Source organism: Theobroma umbraticum, unplaced genomic scaffold (genome assembly GCF_002168275.2).
Source record: "Theobroma umbraticum cultivar Fairchild unplaced genomic scaffold, ASM216827v3 scaffold_95.0, whole genome shotgun sequence".
Taxonomy (NCBI): domain Eukaryota; kingdom Viridiplantae; phylum Streptophyta; class Magnoliopsida; order Malvales; family Malvaceae; genus Theobroma; species Theobroma umbraticum.
In genome coordinates this window covers 171,624-194,413 of record NW_018397257.1, presented here as the reverse complement: position 1 = coordinate 194,413, position 22,790 = coordinate 171,624, and the positions used below count along the sequence as shown (strand labels likewise).

Below are 22,790 nucleotides of genomic sequence, written 5' to 3'. Positions count from 1 at the left end.
GTTAAGATTTAAAATTTAGTTAATCCACCGTTATAAGTTTTTACGTCAATTCTTACAGTTTTATGTCAAGACTTTTTTATGTCAATTTTGAGCGATAATTATTTTTATTCTTATTATTTTTTATTTAAAAATAAAAATTTGAATATCATTACATATTTTTAGCGTGATAATATGAACACAAATATTTATTTTTTATTAAAATTAAAATTTTTTAACTTAATTAATTTATTACGTTAACTTTCAAATATTTACATTAAGATTTAAAATTTAGTTATTTCACCTTTATAATGTTTACGTTAAGATTTAAAATTTTGTTATTCCAAGTTTATAAGTTTTTACGTTAATTCTTATAGTTTTACGTCGAAACTTATCTATATCAATTTTAAACCATAATTATTTTTATCTTTATTATTTTTATTTAAAAATTAAAATTATTATATTGTTACATACTTTTAGCCCAATAATATAAATATAAATGCTTATTTTTCATTAAAATTAAATTTTTTTATTTAATTAACTTATTATGTTAACTCTCACACATTTACGTTAAGATTTAAAATTTAGTTAATCCACCGTTATAAGTTTTTACGTCAATTCTTACAGTTTTATGTCAAGACCTTTTTATGTCAATTTTGAGCAATAATTATTTTTATTCTTATTATTTTTTATTTAAAAATAAAAATTTGAATATCATTACATATTTTCAGCCTGATAATATGAACACAAATATTTATTTTTCATTAAAATTAAAATTTTTTAACTTAATTAATTTATTACGTTAACTTTCAAATATTTACGTTAAAATTTAAAATTTAGTTATTTCACCTTTATAAGTTTTTACATCAATTTTTATAGTTTTACTTCAAGGCTTATCTATGTCAATATTCAATTATAATTTTTTTTATTCTTTATTTAAAAATTAAATTTTATATACCGTTAACCACTATTAGCCCGAAAATATAAATTTAAATATTTTTCACTAAATTAGATTTTTTTTACTTAATTGACTTATTATGTTAACTCTTACATATTTACGTTAAGATTTGAAATTTAATTATTTAATCTTTATAAGTTTTCACGCCAATTGTTACAGTTTTACGTCAAAACTTAAAAATTAAAATTTGTATATCGTTAAACACTTTTAGTTTAAGAATATAAATTTAAATATTTATTTTTTACTAAAGTTAAATTTTTTTTACTTAATTGGCTTGTTATGTTAACTTTCACATGTTTACGTTAAGATTTAAAATTTAGTTATTCCACTTTTATAAGTTTTTATGTCAATTCTCATAGTTTAACGTCAAGACATTTTTATGTCAATTTTTAAACTATAATTATTTTTATCTTTATTATTTTTTATTTAAAAATTAAAATTTATATATTGTTAAATACTTTTAATCCGAGAATATAAATATAAATATTTATTTTTTATTAAAATTAGAGTTTTTTACTTAATTGACTTGTTATGTTAACTTTCACACATTTATGTTAAGATTTAAAATTTAGTTATTTCACTTTTATAAGTTTTTACGTCAATTGTTGCAGTTTTATGTCAAAATTTTTTTATATCAATTTTGAATTATAATTATTTTTATTATTATTATTTTTATTTAAAAATTAAAATTTGTATATCGTTAAACAATTTAGTTGAAGAATATAAATTTAAATATTTATTTTTTATTAAAATTAATTTTTTAATTAACTTGTTATGTTAACTTTTACTTATTTATGTTAAGATTTTAAATTTAATTATTTTATTTTTATGTGTTTTGATGTAAATTTTTATTACTTTACGTTAAGGATTTTTAATCATAACTTTTAAAAACTTTATATCTAGGTTTTTTAATAGTAATTTTAAATTACATATGTTTTTATCTTTATTATTATATATTTTTAATTTTGATTTTTTGATTTATTATAATAATAATATTATTATTTATAATATGAAATTTCAACTAATAATAAAAGAAATGTAAATAAATAATTTTTATTAATAAGATATAAAAAGAGTCCATCAAAACTTTTTTTTTATTTATCAGTTGAATTAGTTTACTAATTTTTTTTATAAATTTTAAATTAATAATTATAATTTAATTTTATTGATATGATAATTTTTATTAATTAACCTTACGATAACTTAAAAAATAATAACCTTAGTGCAGAATTTAGCCAACGAAGAGCGTTCGGAAAATAGTAGGCCTCTTTCTCTCTGAGACAAAGAAAAGTACTAGTGAGCTTTTCCCGCAGCGGTAGTTGTTATCTCTGCATCTGTCTCTATTGCGTTTCGGATTGTAGATCACATTTCATTTCAGTTCCATACAACCATGACGGTAAGCTCCTCTACCAAACGGTCCGAATTTTCTTGTCTAGAAGAAAATTTTACAATTTTCTTTTCCTTTTCTTTAAGGACTCTGCGGGGACGACGCTCATGGATCTGATAACGGCTGACCCTACGCCAGTTCCTGCGGCATCATCCTCTTCCACTACATCATCGACGACGCCGACAGTGTCCCCTTCTGCTACGCAGCCGCAGCATGTGTCGACGAAGACCACTTTGGGGGAGAAGAAGTCCAAGAGAGCGGCTCTGATGCAGATCCAAAATGATACCATCTCTGTGGCTAAGGCAGCTCTCAACCCCGTCCGTACTAACATTATTCCTCACCAGAAGCAGAAGCAGAAAAAGGTAAGGGATCCTCTTTCTTAATTAGGATTTTGAATTAATCTGTTTCTTTTATTTTCTATTGAATTCACAAATCATAGCCTTTGAGATGCGAATAAGTTAGTCTTAAAGCTAACATTTTTTGTTACGTTACTTTGTTGGTGTGTAGTTGGGCTTTATTTTAAATGCAATTTGTGTGTGATTTTGCAGCCTGTGTCATATGCACAACTTGCGAGGAGTATACATGAACTAGCTGCTACGTCTGATCAAGTAAACATTGGCTGCTTTTCTTTTCTTTGCTTTTTCTTGTCTGGGTTCACTTTGGAAATTCTCTCCATAATATATTGGTTTTTCCCCTGATAATTTTGAGAATAGAAAAGTTCTCAGAAGCAACTGGTGCATCATGTGTTTCCCAAACTTGCTGTGTACAATTCTGTTGACCCTTCTTTGGCACCATCTCTCCTCATGGTATGTGCTTCTTTTGTCTTCCATTCTCTATTGTGTCTCCATTCCTCTTGGGCATTTTAGAACAATGTTGGAATTTGTGATAAGAGTGAAGCTGTGTTTCTTGACATCGTGTCTTCTTCATCATACAGCTTGATCAGCAGTGCGAGGATAGGACTGTCCTGCGTTATATCTATTATTACTTGGCCAGAATTTTAGCAGATACTGGTTCCCAGGGTCTAAATCCAGGTGGTGGGATTCCCACTCCCAACTGGGATGCTTTGGCTGACATTGATGCTGTCGGAGGGGTGACCAGGGCTGATGTTGTACCACGAATAGTTAATCAGCTTACAGCAGAGGCTGCAAATAGCGATGTTGAATGTATAGACTCTCTTTCCCAATTTGACTTATTATGTGCATCAGCTATTCTGCATGTTTTTGATCGTTTAATTCCTTGATGCTCCATTTCTTATTCATGATGAAATGCCTAATTAGTGTTTTCCCTTAAAAGTAAGTCCAAAGAATTAATGATCTTTTTCTAGTTTGCTTTGTTGTTTGTTTTCATATAAAACCTGCATTTCTACAAATTAATCTGTTGATTTCCTACTGAATTTGGTAGCATTATTTTTCTTTTGAACTTTTTATCTTCCTTATGGTTAACCTTTATTGTCTATGTGAAGTTCATGCGAGAAGACTGCAAGCTCTGAAGGCCCTTACTTATGCTCCTTCAAGCAACACTGAGATATTGTCCAGATTGTATGAAATTGTGTTTGGCATTCTTGATAAGGTGTGTCCACTGGTTTCTTCATGAATAATAGATCTCCATAGTGCTGTACTATGTCTTTTTGTTGTTATACACTAGACATGGACATATGATTTCTTAAGAAAATTGAATTGTGTTTCTGGTTAAAAGAGAAGATAGGTGAGTTGTAGGGTTGTTTGCCTGCAGTGATTTTGACCAAATTGACGCTCTAAGCAATGTGCTACATGAAAAGGAAGCATGCTGTGCATTGGCTGGCCATATGATGTGCTTCATGAGCAGCGTTTTGAGAGGGGGAGGGGAGTGTGGGAATAGCTGGTAGCTACTTGATTCTATTCTTAAAAGTGACTGTTGCTTGACTTTTGGAGACACCAAGTGGGTTTTGGTTGGATTTCAAATGCCATAATTATGAGTTCAAGGGAGTCATTCTTATTGCGATTCAGTTTCTGATTTATTTTAATTTTCTTTTCAAATATATTCATAGAAGTTGTTAATGCCATCTTATTTGTGTATGTCTGTCTAGTTAAGATTATTGAAGAAAAAGATACTATTCAACCACTCAATGTAGAGGTGGTCCCTGGTCCAACCCAAATTGAATAATGATGGTCACTTTATGTTTTCTCTTTTCTTACCATAAATATGTAAAAAGGTTTGCAGGGAGCCATCTTAGCCCCAAAAAAGATAATCTGGGACATTTTCAACACAAACACAAATATGGGTTTACTGTTTTCTTTTGGTCCATCCATACCCTCCACAATCCTTAGTGTCTTTTTTTCTTGGCCAATCACAAACCGTATTTTGTTGCTTTCAGCTAAGGTGTATCTTGTTGATATAAATGCGTTACTATAAAGCAATATGTTGTTTCTTTTTCTAAAGTTTTGAAGTTGAGCAGATTATGTAGCTTGTTGGATGGAAAAAGTTTTTCATATGTTCATTATTTTTCAGCTTTTACTTTTCATATTTCCTGAAAACTCTTGCAACCACTATATATATATATGTCTATATAAAGAAAATACTACTTTCATTCTAATTTTCCGAAAGACATTTGCTCTTCTTAACCAGCAAACTCCTTTTCTCTATCATTTTTTGTTTGTATGAAAATGAAAACTGTGTACTTTTTGTGACCAAACACATGCAAACTTACTTGTAACAAGGTAAGTGGCATAAACTGAGGATAGAATGAGGGAAGGGTGACTGGATTTAGTTGACTTATGGGTACTGCAGCATGTAAGAGTAATTGGATCCATCTACAACAAATGAAAAGTATAATTAGACCACAGCTTACATGGTTGAAGCCATAAAAATTGATTGGGTTCTTGGATTTTTTTAGAGGATATGCCCTTATTGGGTGGAATGGAACCATGGGATTCATGTGACCAACCCAACTAGATTGGGATTATGTCTTAGTTGAGTAGGAAAACAATTTTATGGCATCAAGAAACTAAGAATCTATTAGTGTGATGGATAAGCGATATATGAACAATAAAACTATGGCAGCATAAATGAGTATATACAAGAAACTTGAGTATGCTTAATTTCTTATAAACTCTATGAGCATTAGTACCTATGGCTTCTCCATGTTCAAAATTTTTCTCGTAAGGATTTAAAAATGAAATTAAAATGTAGAAAGGTTAGAAAGTCCTAAAAGATGCTTGAGGATTTCTGCTTGTAGTCAATAGCATTAGGTGCACTCAATTTGCTAGAGACTGTGCATTGTTTCAGGCACGAGATGCAATTGCCTGATTGAAACAAGATGCTAATTTCCAAAGAAAAAATGATAAGTGTACAAATACATATGAAAAAGAGAATATGCTTATAGAAAAAATGAGGTGCACTTTCATTAACTTTTCTTTACTGAATTGCGATATAACACTAAGAGTTAGTTCGGTGTTTTTCAATTTTAAATCTGGTAGTTTTAATGATAATGCACAGCACATTAATAGTGCTTGGTAGGCTTTGCGGCTAAGCTTGGTGGCGGTATTTTTTTTATAGTTATGTTTGTAATATTTTATTAAATTTAATTAGTTTCAAGTATGTTTTAGTTAGTTTTATTAAGATTATAGTGTGGATGTTTTAGTTTCTTGTATAAGATGTTAGTGGCATAACTCTAATGTGACCACTTGTATTAATAATTGGACTTAGTTAACAAAAAACTGAAGTTGTTAGGTTTAATCGAACCCAATAAGACAATAAGGATTTAATTGCATAATTATTAAAGTTCAATGATTTCTTTGTACCTTTTTAAGTGATATGGTAGCTTTATCTCAGTGGAAAAGTTTACATGGATAATGCTACTCTATTCTGGTAGAAGAGACATGTTACACATGCAGTCCCTTTTTCTTTTTAGATGTGGTTTACATGCCAGAGGTAAGAACCTAATTGAGGCACCTCTCCTAGAGGTGGCAGTGCGGTGCTTTTACTAATTTTTGTCAGGCTATGAAGCCTAGGCACGCCTAGGTGCATGGACATTTAACAAAACTTGAACCATAACAAACTAGATGTTTTGTGTGAACTTGAATCATGATCTTGTCGTTGATATGTAATTGTTGGGAATAGAACTTTGTTGAGAGGTATAGTATGGGTTATAATAAAATATCTAGCGATTTTTATAATTCTAATGAGATATTGTGGTGATTAAATGTTAATGCCAAATATTAGGTGCAATTATTTTGAAGAAATGTCCATGATATATGTTTTCCTTTACATGCAATCTCTGTCATGTTTGTTGTTATAATATCCTACATATCGGGGAATTAGATGTAACTAATTGCTTATTTTTATGGTTTGCATTAATTTAAGGTTTTTGAATAAGCTTGTATTACTTGTGTGGAGTTGACAGCTGTTTTTCCTGTTTAATAGAAGATGCCATTTGTTCTTACCTTTTGGCATGTGAAAATTTTTAGTTTTGCATATTTTCTTTGTAGGATTATTTAGTTTCTTTTTGAATGATTCTACAAACTTTGTATATTCCTTTTCAGGTTGCCGATGTTCCACACAAACGTAAGAAAGGAATTTTTGGTGCTAAAGGTGGTGATAAAGAGGTAAGAATATTGCTTGTGGTTGTGACTAGCAAAATTTCTCAATGGCTGATGTTAATGATAAGCTTTGCCAGATTCTGTACCAAGTGGTGCATGCCTAGTTGCCTTTGTCCATATCCTTTATTGATATATTTCTTGGTTTCTTGCATGATGGTGACACTCACTTTTAGATTCATGAGCCTTTGTCTTACTATATGCATTTTTTTACCCTTGGATGGATAGAGGGGAAGGATGCAAAATTAAGGGAAGGAATGGGGAATTGTACTCTGTTTTCTACCTTATTTCTAAAACAAATTAATGAAATTGGAGGGAATTTGAGATGTTCAGCTACCCTTCAACAAAGCCCTCCAATTTGGGAAGATCTGAAGGGTGATAATTCTACATTACAATTTATTGTGCAGACAATTGCCTGAAAGACTTGTAAAAGAATGTGATAATCATCATTTCTTTCTTGTTTCACTCCTTATAAAAATAAGATTGGTACCATTTTAGAGTAATGTGTTATCAATTTAATTGAGTTTTGGTGTCTAGGAGTATTTTAGCACTTTCTTGTTTGGTTAGAAAGGCCTTAGTCATTGTCTATTGTGTCTTATTTTGGATTTAATTTAGTTATTGGAGTTTTGCACTATTCTTTGGTTTATAATAGTTTAGCCGTTGTACTAATTCTAATGGTTTTAGAATTCCTAGTCCAAGGAGGATAAGTGAATATTTACCTTTTTATATATCCTTATATTGCTAGACTTGGGAGTGTTGATTTTTAATAAAGCATTGAATTTTTGAGAATTCTTGAGAGTTTGTGATTGAGTGACTTGAGTTTTCCCTACCTTTTCTCTTGGTACGGTGTTCTCAGGCTACTACTATTCAGAGCTTAAAACATCAGCCATAATTTAGCTCTATTAATTCTACTGCTGCCTGAAAAGCCCAGCAACCTTTCCCTGATTTTCTCACTCTCATTTTAGACCAAAATCTCTGCTAAGTCATACTCTAATTTCCCACAGCCTAACCATGTTTTATACCTTAGCCATAAGTCCAACCTTAGGTTGGCAAAAAACCTAGGTAGGCAGACTTCTCACATCTGTCCTTAGTCATTTTTTATAGAGCACTAATTGGAGCCTATGATTTCTGGTTTTGTCCCTTTTTTACTGAAAAGTGGTTGCACTGTCTTGATTTAGGGGTAGGTTTCTTATTTTGCCGAATATAATCTGTTGAGAATATGTTTGTTACTTTGATTAACAGGTTAATTGGTTTCTAAATGGGTTCATTTGCACTTATTATTTTCCTTTCTTTTCTATATGCATATTTGGCGTATTTAATGATAATACTCTTGTAACTTGTCTATTAGATTGAGCCACAACTGTGCTGACTTAATAAGATTTGTCATAGACAGTTTTTATTTATTTATTTTTTCTGGGGCATTGGCTGTTCAGTCTATCATCCGAAGCAATCTACAATATGCTGCTCTAAGTGCTTTGAGAAGACTTCCTTTGGATCCGGGAAATCCAGCATTTTTGCATCGTGCTGTGCAGGGGTGATTTTCTGTACATTTTGATCTTCAGTTTTTGTTAAAATCTGTTAATTGCCTTAGTGTGTTTGCTATTAGTTCCATTATCCTGCTATATGTAGCATATGAGTACTCAAATATTGGAAATCATGGTTTCATTGATGAAATGAGGATTTATCTTTCTTATTGGATCTGTTTTTGTTTTTGGTTTTGGTGAAAATGACATTAGTTGGTTGCAATTTAGTCTAATTGGGGTGATATTATTAGCTGCTGACATGAGAATTTAGTTTATATTAATTTCCTTTTAGCTTCAGAAACATAGATGTTTTTCTTTCTCTACACATACCTTTGTTCTTTTTGGAATCGGGGTAATACTGATACGTTATACATCATTGACATTTTCTATTTCTTGTTTCGTTGGTTATTTATCCAATTATTCAGCTTAGCCTTCTTTTCCTTTTTAAGCTAGCAAATTGGTTAAGGTACAATAGTTGTTTAAATTCATTCTGTTGATGATTGATTACTGATTGCTTGTTTTTTGTTGATAAAAACTTTTCTTCCCCTTACATTTAACTTTTTTTTAGTAGTGTTATCAGTTTCGTTTTTCTCAAAACCTTTTGAAAGTTATTTTGCTTGTGTTATAAAGTGTTCATCTTAATTGTGCGAGACTTGAGCTTGCAAAATTTTGCATGAGAGGCCTGTTACATTTGGTACATTGCCTTTTCCATTGTACTGAGTACATTGGGCTCTGGCTTGCTATGCTTGCAATTATTCTTAAATTTTCTCTGCTGCAAAATCATTTAAATGCTTTGCAAGATTTTGTGTCATAAATTAGCTACTACATGATTTTGTAAAATATTTTATTGGAGAAGATCAAATTTAACTTCATTTATGGCCTTTTAATTAAAATCTCTTTGTTAATATCTGATCTTCCCCTTTTCTCAGTTCTCTTCAAGTTATGGAATGCGATATATATTTTTGATTTATGTTGTAGTTCCAGTATCATTAGATTTTGGAATTTCTTAATTGTTCACTGCAGGATTTCATTTGCTGATCCTGTTGCTGTGAGACACTCTTTGGAAATCATCTCTGACTTGGCCATAAGAGACCCTTATGCAGTTGCAATGGCTTCAGGTGATGTCTTCAAATTCAACTTTTCTTTTGCAGTTTCTATCATAGCAATGATTGGTGCGAAAAGAAACTGATTGAAGAATTGTAAATTATTTAGTATTGTTATTTTATTACTTTATTCAGTTTATGTGCATTATTGTGATTTCTAGTATTTAGGGTACTATAGGGTTATTTTTTGTATTTGTATTAGTGTTTAAGGTTTAGCTTCTAAGTACCAATATAATTTCAGTTTCAAGTAGTGTTTTGATGATTGAGATACTGAGTTTTGTGTTTTTATTTCTTAATTGTTTACTTTCAGATTATTGGTGCTACCTCATCAAAATGTTGGTTTTCATGTTCTGGTATGAAGTTTATTGCGTGTATGAGTGCCTAACACCTTTTTCATATTTATGCAGGAAAGCTTGTTGCTCCAGGAGGTACTCATTCCAATCATTGTTCTCCATAATGTCATTTTCTTCTTCTTTCCTTGCTATGCTGAGTGTTTTGTGTTATATTACTTTTAAAATGTTGATGTATATGGATTTGAGTCTAATCAAGAGAGACTGAAAGGACAATATCCAACTGGTAACTAGTAGGCCTGAAATCATTGGAAAAACTTTAGTACCCGAGGATATAAGAAATAGTAATAGATAATAGCTTAAAGTGAAAACTGAAAGTTATGGATTGAGGTATCTCATGCCATGTAGAGTTTACAGTGGTCTATTTATTTCTATAAGGTACAGTGTTTAAATTAATTGGTATTTTGGCTGTACCTTGTGGCAAAATTTCCACCATTAGAATATATTTTTGTAAATAATGGCACTTAATCAGTTTTTTTTTTTTTTGTATTTTCTCCATCTATGGGATGGAGGTCTATCATCTTTCAGGTTTTGATTTTCATTTAAGTTTTATGTTGTAATCTTTAGTTGGGGCTTCATGAATTTTACCGAGTATTCAAAGTTGTCTCTTGAAATGACCTTTGTTAACTGGTATTCATTAGGTGGATGATTGAAGAAAAGCTAGGTGCCACTTTTACATGCTTTGCTCGCCCAAGCTAGTTGACTATTTTCTGAACAATAATTCCTAGGTTTATTAATGTGATGACTTCATTTAAATTCTTTGTTATTGAAATTTATGGGATGTTTGGTAGTTTGTCCATTGCAAGTTGACTCAAGTTGTATTTGGTTGAGTAATTTTCAATTTCCATAGAATATCGAAATGCATCATTAAAATTTTGAAATTTCTAGAATTTGTTGTTTGTATTATTGCTCCTAAGAACAGAATTCTGCTTAGTTGTTTCAATTTTTTTGTTTTAATTCTCTTCCTTGGAAGCTCCATTTTCACTGTTGCTACTAGTGATCACCATCAGCTTTGACTCAAATTCACAATGTTATGAGCAGTCCTGGCTGTGTTGTAGGGGTGGTATAAAACTGAGGGTGGTGGATGGATGAGTGCTATGGTGTGGAAGTAGTCTGGTGGTTGGCAAGTTGTGGTGTTGTTGCTAGTGGGATGCAACACATAGTTTTGGAAGGGATTCTGGAGGTTATACCTATTGAGGTGGAATATATATAGTCTACCAATGTGGTAGACTACTATGTATTTGATACTAACAGTAGGAAAAGAAAGATTGATGTACGCTTTCCTTAAATCCTTAACTCTGACCATCAAACTGGAGCATATATAATATGGTATATATGCCCAGCTTGCCAGAAATATACCTCAGTATAGAAATAGGTAAAGGTTTGCTAACAAATTTGGTGACTACCATTTGCTTGCTTTTATTCTGCATTTTTTGAATATCAACAAAAATGGTCGCAGACTATTTAACTCATTAGAAATGTACCTCAACTCAGCACAATATTCAGTAATAGATCTATCACTTTTTTCAGCTCTAGAAATTTAAATCAGACATAAAGCAGCTTAAGATACTCCTGTACCTACTTACCTGCATCAAGGTGTGTATGTCACGGGCCACATGTCACGGGCCACAGCCCACGACCGCCAGAGGCCCAAGAGGGGCCAGCCCACCAAGACCCATGTAGGGTGCCAGCCCACCAAGACCCATGTAGGGATTTCCCTCCCAAATGAGCTTTTAGAAACCTTAGTTTCCCTCCCAAATGGTTTTGGAGGGAAATCTTTTGGAGGGAAATCCTTTGGAGGGAAAATTTTGAAGGGAAATGGGTGGGGAACCTTGGCTATAAATAACCCCATCTTCCTTGTGTAAATCATCCAACACACTTGTATCTCAATTCATTCAATACAAGTTTAGTTTTTCTCTCTAGCATTCTCTTCCCATTTTTCCTTCCTCGTTTATGCAAGCTTGCTTGCCGGCTTAAAGCCATTGTGTGGGTGTTGAGTGCTTGTTGGGCGAGTGCTGAAGCACTAAGGCTGACTTGGGTTCTAAGTGCCGAGATAAGGGTTGAGCCCAAGGCCGCACGGAAGGTGGTCTTAAGTATCGCCCCGTGACAGTTGGTATCAGAGCGGTTGCAATCCAGGTGTTCGACAGAAATCCAGATTGTGCGATCTATGGTTCGATAAAATTCCCAAACCAGAGGGAAGTATCTGCGACCCAGGTGCTCGACAAAATTCCCAAGCAAGTAAAGAGGTGATTTAAAGGAAGGAATGGCCACTAGCGGATCAAACATGCCCGAGGAAACTCTCGAGGTCAGAGAGACGCGTGCTGGTCGGAAGGCAAAGTCCGCCTCACGAGACCCAATCCCTGGGCTGGATGCTAGGCTATCCAGGGTGGAGGTAACCGTGGGTGAGACACGTGACCGCCTTGATGTGCAGGAGGAGCACATGGAAGAGCTTCATGCTCGAGATGAAGAACTTAGAGGGGAAGTTCAAGAGATGGTAAGGGAGACCTTTGAGACGGCCATGGAACGAAACGCCCAACTGGCAAAAGAAATGGAAGCCTTGAGGCGTGAGCTAGATGAATTGAAAGAGGAAGTGCGGACAGCAAGGGCCAATAGTGTCCGAGAGGCTGCCGCACATACAGAAGTAAGGCTAGATGTGCCTAAGCCGAGAGAATTCCGAGGCCGGAGGGATGCCAAGGAAATAGACAACTTTCTCTGGGGGCTTGAGCAATACTTTAAAGCCACTGGGATCGTGATGGATGACCGACGGATCATCGCGGCATCCATGTATTTGGGAGATACCGCACTGCTTTGGTGGAGGAGGCGGTGCGATGATAGGTTCGGTGGAGCACCGGTACTCACGTGGGCTGATTTCCAGCGGGAGTTACGACAGCAATTTTACCCCGAATATGCCATGGATGAGGCAAGGGGCAGGCTGCGACGGCTGGTCCAACGTGGGGAGATCCGGGAATATGTGAAGGATTCAGTGAGCTGCCCTTCAAGTGGTGATCTAGGGAGAGGGAGGCCTCTTCACCTTCATGGATGGTTTGAAACCATGGGCCAAGCAAGAGTTGCAGAGGCGAGGCGTGCAAGACCTCACTCGAGCCATGGCAGTGGCCGAAAGCTTGGTAGATTACTCCCGAGCCGACAAGGACAAACCTACGCCATCCAAGCCAAAGGATAAAGGTAAGGGATGGGCTGATAAAGGTAGGCAGTACAAAGAAAAGGGCTGGGCGGACAGAGATAACCAGCCCAAGGATGGTGGCGAGGGCAAGCCACAATCAAAATGGAGAGGTAATTCTGCCTCGAAATGGAAATCTTTCAGAAACAAGGACCAACTGAAGGGTTGCTTCTTGTGTGACGGACCACATCGGGTCCGAGATTGCCCAAAGCGCACCAAGCTAGTGGCGATAGCCTCGGAGGAGGAGCCACAATCAGACCAGGCGGCGCGATTGGGCTCAGTGCTGCTGGGGGCAGTAAGCAAGACGAGTAGTCGAGCCAAGGGGCTCATGTACACCGACATGATCATGGCGGGACAACCAGTGGAAGCGTTGGTAGACACTGGTGCTTCTGAACTCTTCGTGTCCGAACAGTGTGCCGCCAAACTAGGCATTAGAGCCAACAGTGCAGGCGGCTGGGTAAAGACAGTGAACTCCAAGAGAGTGCGCACGAAGGGTATTGCCAAAGGGATCGATGTGCAGCTTGGACAGTGGCATGGGGCTGTGGATATCGAGATCATCCCGATGGATGACTATGATGTAGCCGTAGGAATTGGCTTCCTGGACAGAATCCAAGCCGTTCTCATGCCACACAATGACTGCATCTGTATCTTGGATCAAAAAGGGCAGTGCGTAGTACCGGTCAGACGAGGGCGCACTCAGCCAACGAAAACATTGTCTGCCATGCAGCTAGCCAAGGGCGTACGCAAGGGTGAGCAAACATTTGCTGCTGTTTTGAGTCTAGAGGACACCCCCGGCAGCATGATTGAGGCGCCGACGGAAGTGCTTGAGGTGCTGGAGGAGTTTCATGATGTGATGCCTCCAAAACTGCCGGGTCACTTACCCCCTGTACGAGAAGTGGATCATCACATTGAACTAGTGCCAGGGGCACAGCCACCCGCTAAGGCACCGTATCGGATGGCGCCTCCTGAGTTGGCAGAACTGAGAAAGCAACTCGGGGAGCTCATTGATGCTGGGTTCATCAGGCCGTCCAAATCCCCTTTTGGTGCGCCGGTTTTGTTTCAAAAGAAACATGATGGGTCATTGAGGCTATGCATCGACTACCGAGCTTTGAACAAACTAACGGTGAAGAACAAGTACCCAATCCCGCTCATCGCTGACTTGTTTGATCAGTTAGGTAGCGCACGCTGGTTTTCAAAGCTGGATTTACGGTCCGGGTATTACCAAGTGAGGATAGCTGCAGGGGACATCTCCAAGACTGCATGTGTAACTCGATATGGGGCATATGAGTTTTTGGTTATGCCGTTCGGATTAACAAACGCGCCGGCAACATTTTGTACCCTAATGAACAAGGTATTACAACCCTTTCTGGATAAATTTGTTGTTGTTTACCTTGACGATATTGTAGTCTACAGCCATTCGTTGCAAGACCATGTTGACCACCTACGACAAGTTTTTGAGGCTCTCAGACAACATGAGCTGTATGTAAAGAAAGAGAAATGTTGCTTCGGTTTGCATGAAGTGCCGTTCCTTGGGCACATTGTGGGAGATGGCAAAATCCGGATGGACCCGTCCAAGGTGAGCGCCATTCAAGAATGGGAACCGCCCACCAAGGTAAGGGAGCTAAGATCGTTCCTTGGGTTGGCCAACTATTATCGCCGGTTCATCGAGGGGTACTGGGCATTGCTGCACCACTCACCGACATGTTGAAGAAAGGTCGAGCTTAACGCGGAGTAAGCCAACACGCCTTCGATCGGCTGAAACAAGCAGTGAGCGAGCAACCGGTGTTGGGACTACCAAACCATATGCTGCCATATGAAGTGCATACAGACGCAAGCGACTTTGCCATTGGCGGTGTACTGATGCAAGCCGGGCATCCAGTTGCATATGAGAGTCGAAAGCTGAACGATACCGAGAGACGGGTATACGGTTCAGGAAAAGGATGACGCAGTGGTACATTGCTTACGGACATGGCGACATTACTTGTTGGGGCCAAATTGTGGTGCGGACAGACAATGTAGCCAATCCTACTCCAAAGCCAGAAAAAGCTAAGCCCAAGAGCAAGCTAGGTGGCAGGATTCTTGGCAGAATTCGACTACGAACTGGAGTATCCAGGCAAGGCTAACGCCGATGCCTTGAGCAGGAAGGCTACACTGGCTGCCATCTTGCACACAGAGCTGCTACCGTATCCAAGATGGCATGGCAGGCGACCCGACGCACAATCCATACTGGAGCATGCCACGACAGGCAAGATCAGACGGTTTTGGCAAGCGAAGGCTAGTGTACACCAAGGGCAACAGGCTCTATGTTCCTCAGTATGGGCTTGCGGAAACAACTGCTGAAGGAATGCACGACAGCCATTGGGCGGGACATCCGGGAATGCACCGGATGCTGCATTATTGAGCTCCGAACATATTGGCCCAGGATGGAAGATGATGTTGAGAGCTACGTCCGGACTTGCTTGGTATGCCAACAGGACAAAGTCGAGCAGCAAAGACCGAGGGATTGCTCAACCCTCTGCCAGTGCCGGACACAACCTTGGGACAGCGTGAGTATGGACTTGATCATGGGGCTGCCCAAAGCGGATGGGTTTGGCAGTATTGGTAGTGGTGGATAGGTTCTCAAATACGTCACTTTCATACCAGCCACAAGGGATGTCTTGCAGAAGAAGCGCCAAGTGTTTTTGAAGAACATCGTCAAACATTGGGCGTTCCGCGCACCATCATCAGCGATCGGGATGGCCGTCACGGGAAAATTCTGGACTGAATTATTTAAGCTGGTGGGGTCTGAACTGTGCTTTTCACCAGCAACCACCCACAGCGGATGGTGGCAAACTGAGCGGCGGAAGCGAATCGTTGCTGGAGCTCTACTTAAGGCACTTCGTGCGGGGCACGCAGTCCGACTGGCAAAAGTGGCTTGACATAGCACAATTTTCGCATAACTTACAGCGCAGCGAGTCCACCGGTCAAAGCCCGTTTGAAATCGTGATTGGACAACAGCCCCACACACCAAGTGCCATTGCCGTGGGCTATACTGGTTCAGCACCAGCTGCATACAAGGCCGCCAGAAGCTGGGAAGAGCAGCAGGACTTGGCCCGAACATGTCTCCACAAGGCTGCCAAGAGGGCAAAGAAGTGGGCAGATCAAACCCGACGGGAAGCTCATTTTAACGAAGGAGACATGGTAATGGTAAAGCTACATCTAGTTCTAAGGAACAGAGGCTTGCACAAAGGTCTTGTTCGAAGGTACGAGGGGCCATATCAGGTAATCAAGAGAATCGGCCAGGTGGCATACAAGTTGGACATGCCGCTCAAGCCAAAGGTGCACCCGGTATTTCATGTTAGTATACTAAAGCCCTAACATGCGGATAAAGATGACCCTAGTCGAGGGGAAAGTAGTAGGGCTCCAGTGGGCATTCGAGCAGCATACGACAGAGAAATAGAAGAAGTGCTGGCCGATAGGGTACTTCGGCGGAAGCACCACATGCCCCAGCATCAGTACCTAGTAAAGTGGAAGGGACTGCCCGAAAGTGAAACTAGTTGGGAATCTAAAGAAGACTTGTGGCAGTTCAAAGATCGGATCGACGCCTTCCACACGGCAGCGAGGACGCTGCCAGCTTAGGTGGGGAGGGTGTCACGCCACAGCCAGACCCGCCAAGAGACCCAAGAGGGTGCCAGCCCACCAAGACCCATGTAGGGTGCCAGCCACCAAGACCCATGTAGGGATTTCCCTCCCAAATGAGCTTCTAGAAACCTTAGTTTCCCTCCCAAATGTTTGGAGGGAAATTTTTGGAGGGAAATCCTTTGGAGGGAAATTTTAAAGGGAAATGGGTGGGGAACCTTGGCTGTGGATAAGGGTGAGCCCAAGGCCGCACGGAAGTGGTCTTAAGTATCGCCCCGTGACATGTACACATGTTTGCTACTCTTGGTTATATAGAATTACACAAGTAATAATGAATTTGAACATTTGCTTGTGAGCATTATTCTGACTTCTCATCAGAACCTTGAGAGGACCTTCAGCAAGGTGCTGAGACTTGCCTAGGTCTGTCAAATACAGTTTAATTGCGTTTGACTCTGTTAATATTAGTTCCATTCAATTTTTGGGTGTATATCTGAACGGTTACCATAGAAATTGAGCCAATAACACAACTGCAATAGATATACAACTTGGCATAGGTCAAACATAATAGAAGCAAAACATAGCGTGCACAATAGAGAGGGATTGATGCTCTTCAAAGAACCAAATCAGCGTGTTGTTAAGAGAAGATATGGGCAGGAAAGTACTAACTGGAGAAATTGAGCAGTAATAGGGATTCAATTGATCAAGGAAAGCGGCTGGGCATGCTTGCCTGGTTTCATTACAAACATCTAGTTCGCTGGATCAGCTGAATAAGTTTAAAAATGCTGAAATCTCTCAAAGATTAGATCAGGTCTATTTTGACCCTCTAACCACTGACTTTTATTTCAACAATTGACCTCAAGCACCCACATTTTCTAAAATTAATTGAGTGATTTTTATCGACAAGGCGAGGCATTCTTACTGGTGATGTCATTGGACCTTACCAGGAAGTTGATGTCATGATGATCCTAGCATTTTCTTTTTGAAGAGGAAAGGAGGTTAGATTTTGGAGAGTACGGTTAAGGCAGTAATAAGGGTGGTTGCTCTCATACCATGTTAATATAGAGAATAGAGTGATTTAGCAGTGGAGTCTGCCAAAGTGGTGTGTTTATATTAAAATAATAGAAAACAGAGAGGGTGAACTACTCTTTACTTTAAGTTCTTTGCAAAAGTTATTTGGATTCGCAAATCCCTGCTAAGTTCTTAAACTGCAAACCAGAAAATATTGGTTTTTGGAATTTAAAATCCCTCCTTTTAATGAAATCCTTTTAAGAAATAGCTCATCTAAGCACACTTTTGTCAGCTGTGATACACTTCAAAAAATCTTTAATTATTGAGTCTTGTCTCAGTTTGTCCAGTGAGAAAAAGTTGCTCATGGCACTTCAAGGTTTTATTTAATCCTTTTTATCTGGTTTATGATCACTGCTTTATGACATTTTCTAGGTATTGCTGTTAAGATTTTTTGGTGTTACATGAATCAGGGGCATTGCAAGATGTTCTCCATTTGCATGATGTGCTTGCTAGAGTTTCACTCGCCAGGTTGTGCCATACGATATCCAGAGCTCGATCATTAGATGGTAAGTTTATTTGACAAAGCCTGCTTGCATTTATTGAATTCATTAGATGACTGTTTTCACAACTGTGTTTTGGGTAGAGAGGCCTGACATTAAGTCTCAGTTCAACACTGTGCTCTATCAACTCCTGCTGGATCCCAGTGAAAGAGTCTGTTTTGAGGCGATATTATGTATATTGGGCAAACATGATAACACTGAAAAGTATGCTCTTTATCCTATTTTTCTGCTTGACCTATCTTTGTTCAACTTTTATCATTCTTGTAGAAGGCTGTAGTTGCTTCAATGTGTTATTGTCACAACTTCCCAGTCTTTGATTTATATTCTACAGGACAGAAGAGCGGGCTGCAGGGTGGTATCGTTTAACTAGGGAGATTCTGAAGTTGCCAGAAGCACCATCTAATTCCAAAGATAAAACTCAAAAGACGAGGCGCCCACAACCCCTTATTAAACTTGTGATGAGAAGGTCTATAAAGTTCTTTCCTCTTTCCCCCTATTTCTGTGGTGTGGAACGTAATATCTTCATATGGTTTGATTGTTTTGAAAGATTTTTCTCTTTGAAGAATGGGTTATAGTCGGTTAATGCCCCCAACGTTTATCGACCTTTAATTGCATTCACATTCCATCTTTAACCAGGTTGGAGAGTTCTTTTCGTAGTTTCTCTAGACCAGTACTCCATGCTGCTGCTAGAGTGGTTCAGGAGATGGGAAAAAGCAGAGCTGCAGCAGTTGCTCTAGGCATACAAGATCTTGATGAAGGAGCTTATGTGAATACATTCGTTGAGACTGCAGAATCACTTGATTCAGATGTGAATGACAACCCACATCCCGAAGGTAATGTTATTTATTCATTAAATATTTATTTCTGTTGTACTTTATATTGGTTCATATCTATCATGTGGTCTTTTATGTAATATTTAGAGGTACCTCAGTGATCGATTTTGACATTCTTGTTTGTTTGTATTAGTGAATCAATTTTTTTTTAGATTACTGAACAGAAAGTTTTTTGTTTTCTTGAGGTTGCATATTTAGCTGCTTTCAAATCTGACTTGCACTTATACTTTTTTAGGTTTGTTTGCTCAAATCACTTATGGTCTGTTTGGGACCCCGAAATTGGGTTGGGGTGAATTTGAATTTGGGTCTCCAACCTCAAATCTATAACGGATTATAAAATGGGGCATTATTTTGAATTTGGGTTAAATCTGCAAAGAATTTGAGGAGCTCACATCCATGTATTTCATATACCCACTGAACCTATGTAATTACATGCATTGTCGGTCCTCAATGACTTGTTGATTGCTCATTTCCTCTCCTGCTCGGTTCCTACTCTTTCTCATACATACACCTAGCTTTGATGAGGGTGCATTGAAAACTCCAGTATCACCATAGTTTGAGACATTTTTCCTACATCAATCCCTAACCATGAAGAGCCATAGTTTCTTTGATTGCTTTCTCTCTTAAATTTTGCCTTTTTCTTTTGAGTAAGATTTTCTACTGTTTCCCTGGAAAATCTAGTGCCATGAGAAAAAAAGGAGAAAATGGTTGGCAGATATTGGCCATTTTTTATTTGGCAAAGAACAAGGGAAAAAAAGGAAAAATTTTGGTCAAATCCATGGTATTTCCAAATGCTGCAATTTAAAAACATATTTTAGGCACTGATATGTGGTTCACAAGGGTTTCTACATGATGGTGCCCGCAAATTTTTGTTATGTTTCATTGATTAACTAATTAAAAATTGGTGTGGTGAAAGCTATAATTTGGAGTTGATCAGTAATTAGGTAATGCTTTAGTTTTAAACGTTTACTAGTGCGTCCTTAGAAAACAGCTAATAATCCCCTTTATTTTTCCTAACTTCTTAAATTCATTTGTTTCATTCTTTTAAATTTGTTTATGAGTGTTGATGAAAATTGAAGTAATTTGATATCAACATATAGAAACATACTATCATTTTCCAAATTATAAAATTTCAACCATGAAAATTCAGATTCACATCCTTAACTCTTATATTTTATCCAATCAATGAGTTTTTGAATATATATTTTAAATACATGAATTTGGAATGCATATCCCATATTCAAATTTCTGTTCCCAAATGCTACCTATATATTTTATACCTCCTGGTGATTTAGTTTAGTTCAACCTTTTCCTTTGTATATTATAAAATCATTTGGGACACTTTTCTTATATTGTGGAATTCAGGTAACATGTAAATTAAATTACTTTTCTGGAATTACTCAGCTTTATTCTTGTAGTGCTTGCAGGTATTATTGATCATGGCACCTTCAGTATGTCATTTGTTGTATCTGTCTTATACTTTACTAGTTGCTTATGTACTCTTCTTTCATGGTTTTCATGCGTGGGCATGGAGGACGATGTATCATAGTGCCCTCCAAACTTGTGTGTTTATTGTAGCTGGTTAAAATTTTGTGGGTTAATGAAGTTTTAATGGTTTAAATATTTTCAGGTGTGAATGTTTTAAAGCCAGACAATTCTTACATTCTTTGTTCTTTTACAGTAGGTATCCGAAGAACCACCTCTGTATCTAATGCTGGTGGTGGTAAGGATACGATTGCAGGTATGCTAGCTTCACTGATGGAAGTAGTGAGAACAACTGTGGCATGTGAGTGTGTTTATGTTCGGGCAATGGTAATCAAGGCATTGATTTGGATGCAAAGTCCACATGAATCATTTGATGAACTAAAATCCATTATTGCATCGGAGCTTTCTGACCCAGCTTGGCCAGCAACACTATTGAACGATGTTTTGTTGACTTTGCATGCTCGTTTTAAGGTACAAAATGGACATCAAAACTTATAATCTGCTTTGGCTGCATGAAAATTTTTTTTGAAGACTTGTTTTTAACAGATTATTTTCTTTTAATGGTGTCTGTCTTCTCTAATTTATTTCTTGTTTGCAAATTATGTGTGGCTTTAGTAATTAATGGCCCTTTGGTGATGAACCTGTGAGGGAATTCTTAAGCTTCTTTCTATGAAGTCTATCCTCCTGTTCCTTGGCTGTATATTATGCTTAATAATAAATGGCCCTTTCCAATGAACTTGTGAAAAAACTCATCATTATTAATATGTAAATTAAATAACAAATTACTGAAGAAATTCTGCATTGAACAAAAAGTTATCACTCTTTTGGCTGCTATCAGTTAGTATATGAAATTAAGTGGTCTTCTAGGGTGGAAAAGGTATTAAAACAAAACAAGAATATATAACTTTTATTATTATTTTGAAATAATTGTGATCTTATTATTACTACTAGAGTAATTTAGACATCTATGTGTAAATATAATTATAATTCATTTTAACTGCATAACATATGAGGCCGTTGAAATTGTCTGCACCCCCGACCAGCAAGCTGTCAAATAACTTGGTATATCTGATGTCACCTTGTAGTATTCTTGGATTTATATTTGAAAGATTCTTCAGGTTTTTGGTTGTTACCTTTTTTAGTCACTTTTCTGTTTGTGGAAGCAAAACCTAAAAATTAGGCTTAGATAGAAAAGCAATAGAACTTTTAAAAATTTAAAAATAAATATATAATTTTTGTGGATAAAAAAGTACATGTTTGTACTGTTATGTGGAATAATTATGCTTCAAATGATCTTACAGTGTAACTTCTTGCTCGATTTTTGATAAACTATTTTTCTCCCTTTACCATTTGCTTTTGTTCTATGGCAGCTTTCAATGAAGCAAAAAGCCAATAGCAAAAGAAAAATGGTAAAAGAAAGAACCAAATATGTCGCCTTAATCATGTACTGTTGTCAGTTAAAATTCTACTATGTAAGTATACGTATTGAAAAGATAGTATATTAGCAAGCAGAGTATCGATTCCACAGAGAATTGATCTAAAATTTTACTAAGTACTAAAATTAGAACAAATTAATTTTATCCAAACAATCAAAATTAATTGATTAAATAAAACTAATTAACTAAAATTTAAACCAAGAAGAAAAATTAAAATAATAACTTGAGTAAATATCAAATCAAACAAGCCTAGGATTACAATATCGCTCATATTTCATTTAAATCTTACCTCTCTTCATTAACTTATTTGAACGGGTTGAATTGCTAAGCTAAAGTTCTAAATTATTTATAAAGGGTCTCCCGACTCATCTTATAAAAATATTTATTTTACTAAAACACTATATCCCTATGTGAATTGAAATTAAAACAAACTTATTAAGTTCAGGCACTAATCTGGCTACACATGGCCTATAGGTATATCACTATCCTATACGCAAATCAATTAATCTGATCATATGCTATCCCAATTTTAGTCTTCATTAAACTCTCTTTTTAAAGTTTGTTTAGGTTCTTAAATCAATTTAATTGGTGATTAGGCAATTAAAAGTATTGAGAATAAATTAGAATAAACAATTCAAATCCCATTAAAGATAAGCAAGAAAGAGATTAAAAGTTTAGATTACATGTGAGTTTAATTGTAACCTTAGAAAAATAAGTTAGCTCATAATATCTAATAAAGAAACTATCCAAAAAAATTTAGTTATGAATCCAAGCCAAAGAAAATAAGAAAAACACAAAAGT

The 22,790-nt window shown here is 36.7% G+C and overlaps 1 protein-coding gene across 4 annotated transcripts in view; it reads left to right on the top strand.

Moving 5' to 3' along the window:
- The first annotated feature begins 2,171 nt into the window (after positions 1 to 2,171).
- LOC110413025 (SH3 domain-containing protein) overlaps positions 2,172 to 22,790 on the top strand; it is a 35,032-nt gene continuing 14,413 nt past the window's right edge. For 2 of the 4 annotated variants that reach the window (XM_021423735.2, XM_021423734.2), the window contains exons 1-15: positions 2,172 to 2,330; positions 2,408 to 2,683; positions 2,870 to 2,929; positions 3,035 to 3,127; positions 3,256 to 3,484; positions 3,784 to 3,890; positions 6,842 to 6,904; positions 8,329 to 8,429; positions 9,442 to 9,536; positions 9,929 to 9,949; positions 18,146 to 18,241; positions 18,319 to 18,439; positions 18,567 to 18,701; positions 18,872 to 19,068; positions 20,753 to 21,024. In XM_021423735.2, coding sequence (XP_021279410.1) covers positions 2,325 to 2,330; positions 2,408 to 2,683; positions 2,870 to 2,929; positions 3,035 to 3,127; positions 3,256 to 3,484; positions 3,784 to 3,890; positions 6,842 to 6,904; positions 8,329 to 8,429; positions 9,442 to 9,536; positions 9,929 to 9,949; positions 18,146 to 18,241; positions 18,319 to 18,439; positions 18,567 to 18,701; positions 18,872 to 19,068; positions 20,753 to 21,024 — 1,872 coding nt within the window. In that variant the 5' untranslated portion in view covers positions 2,172 to 2,324. Of the gene's footprint in view, positions 2,331 to 2,407; positions 2,684 to 2,869; positions 2,930 to 3,034; positions 3,128 to 3,255; positions 3,485 to 3,783; positions 3,891 to 6,841; positions 6,905 to 8,328; positions 8,430 to 9,441; positions 9,537 to 9,928; positions 9,950 to 18,145; positions 18,242 to 18,318; positions 18,440 to 18,566; positions 18,702 to 18,871; positions 19,069 to 20,749; positions 21,025 to 22,790 lie in introns of all 4 variants that reach the window. The other 2 variants (XM_021423733.2, XM_021423732.2) reach the window with 1 other exon arrangement.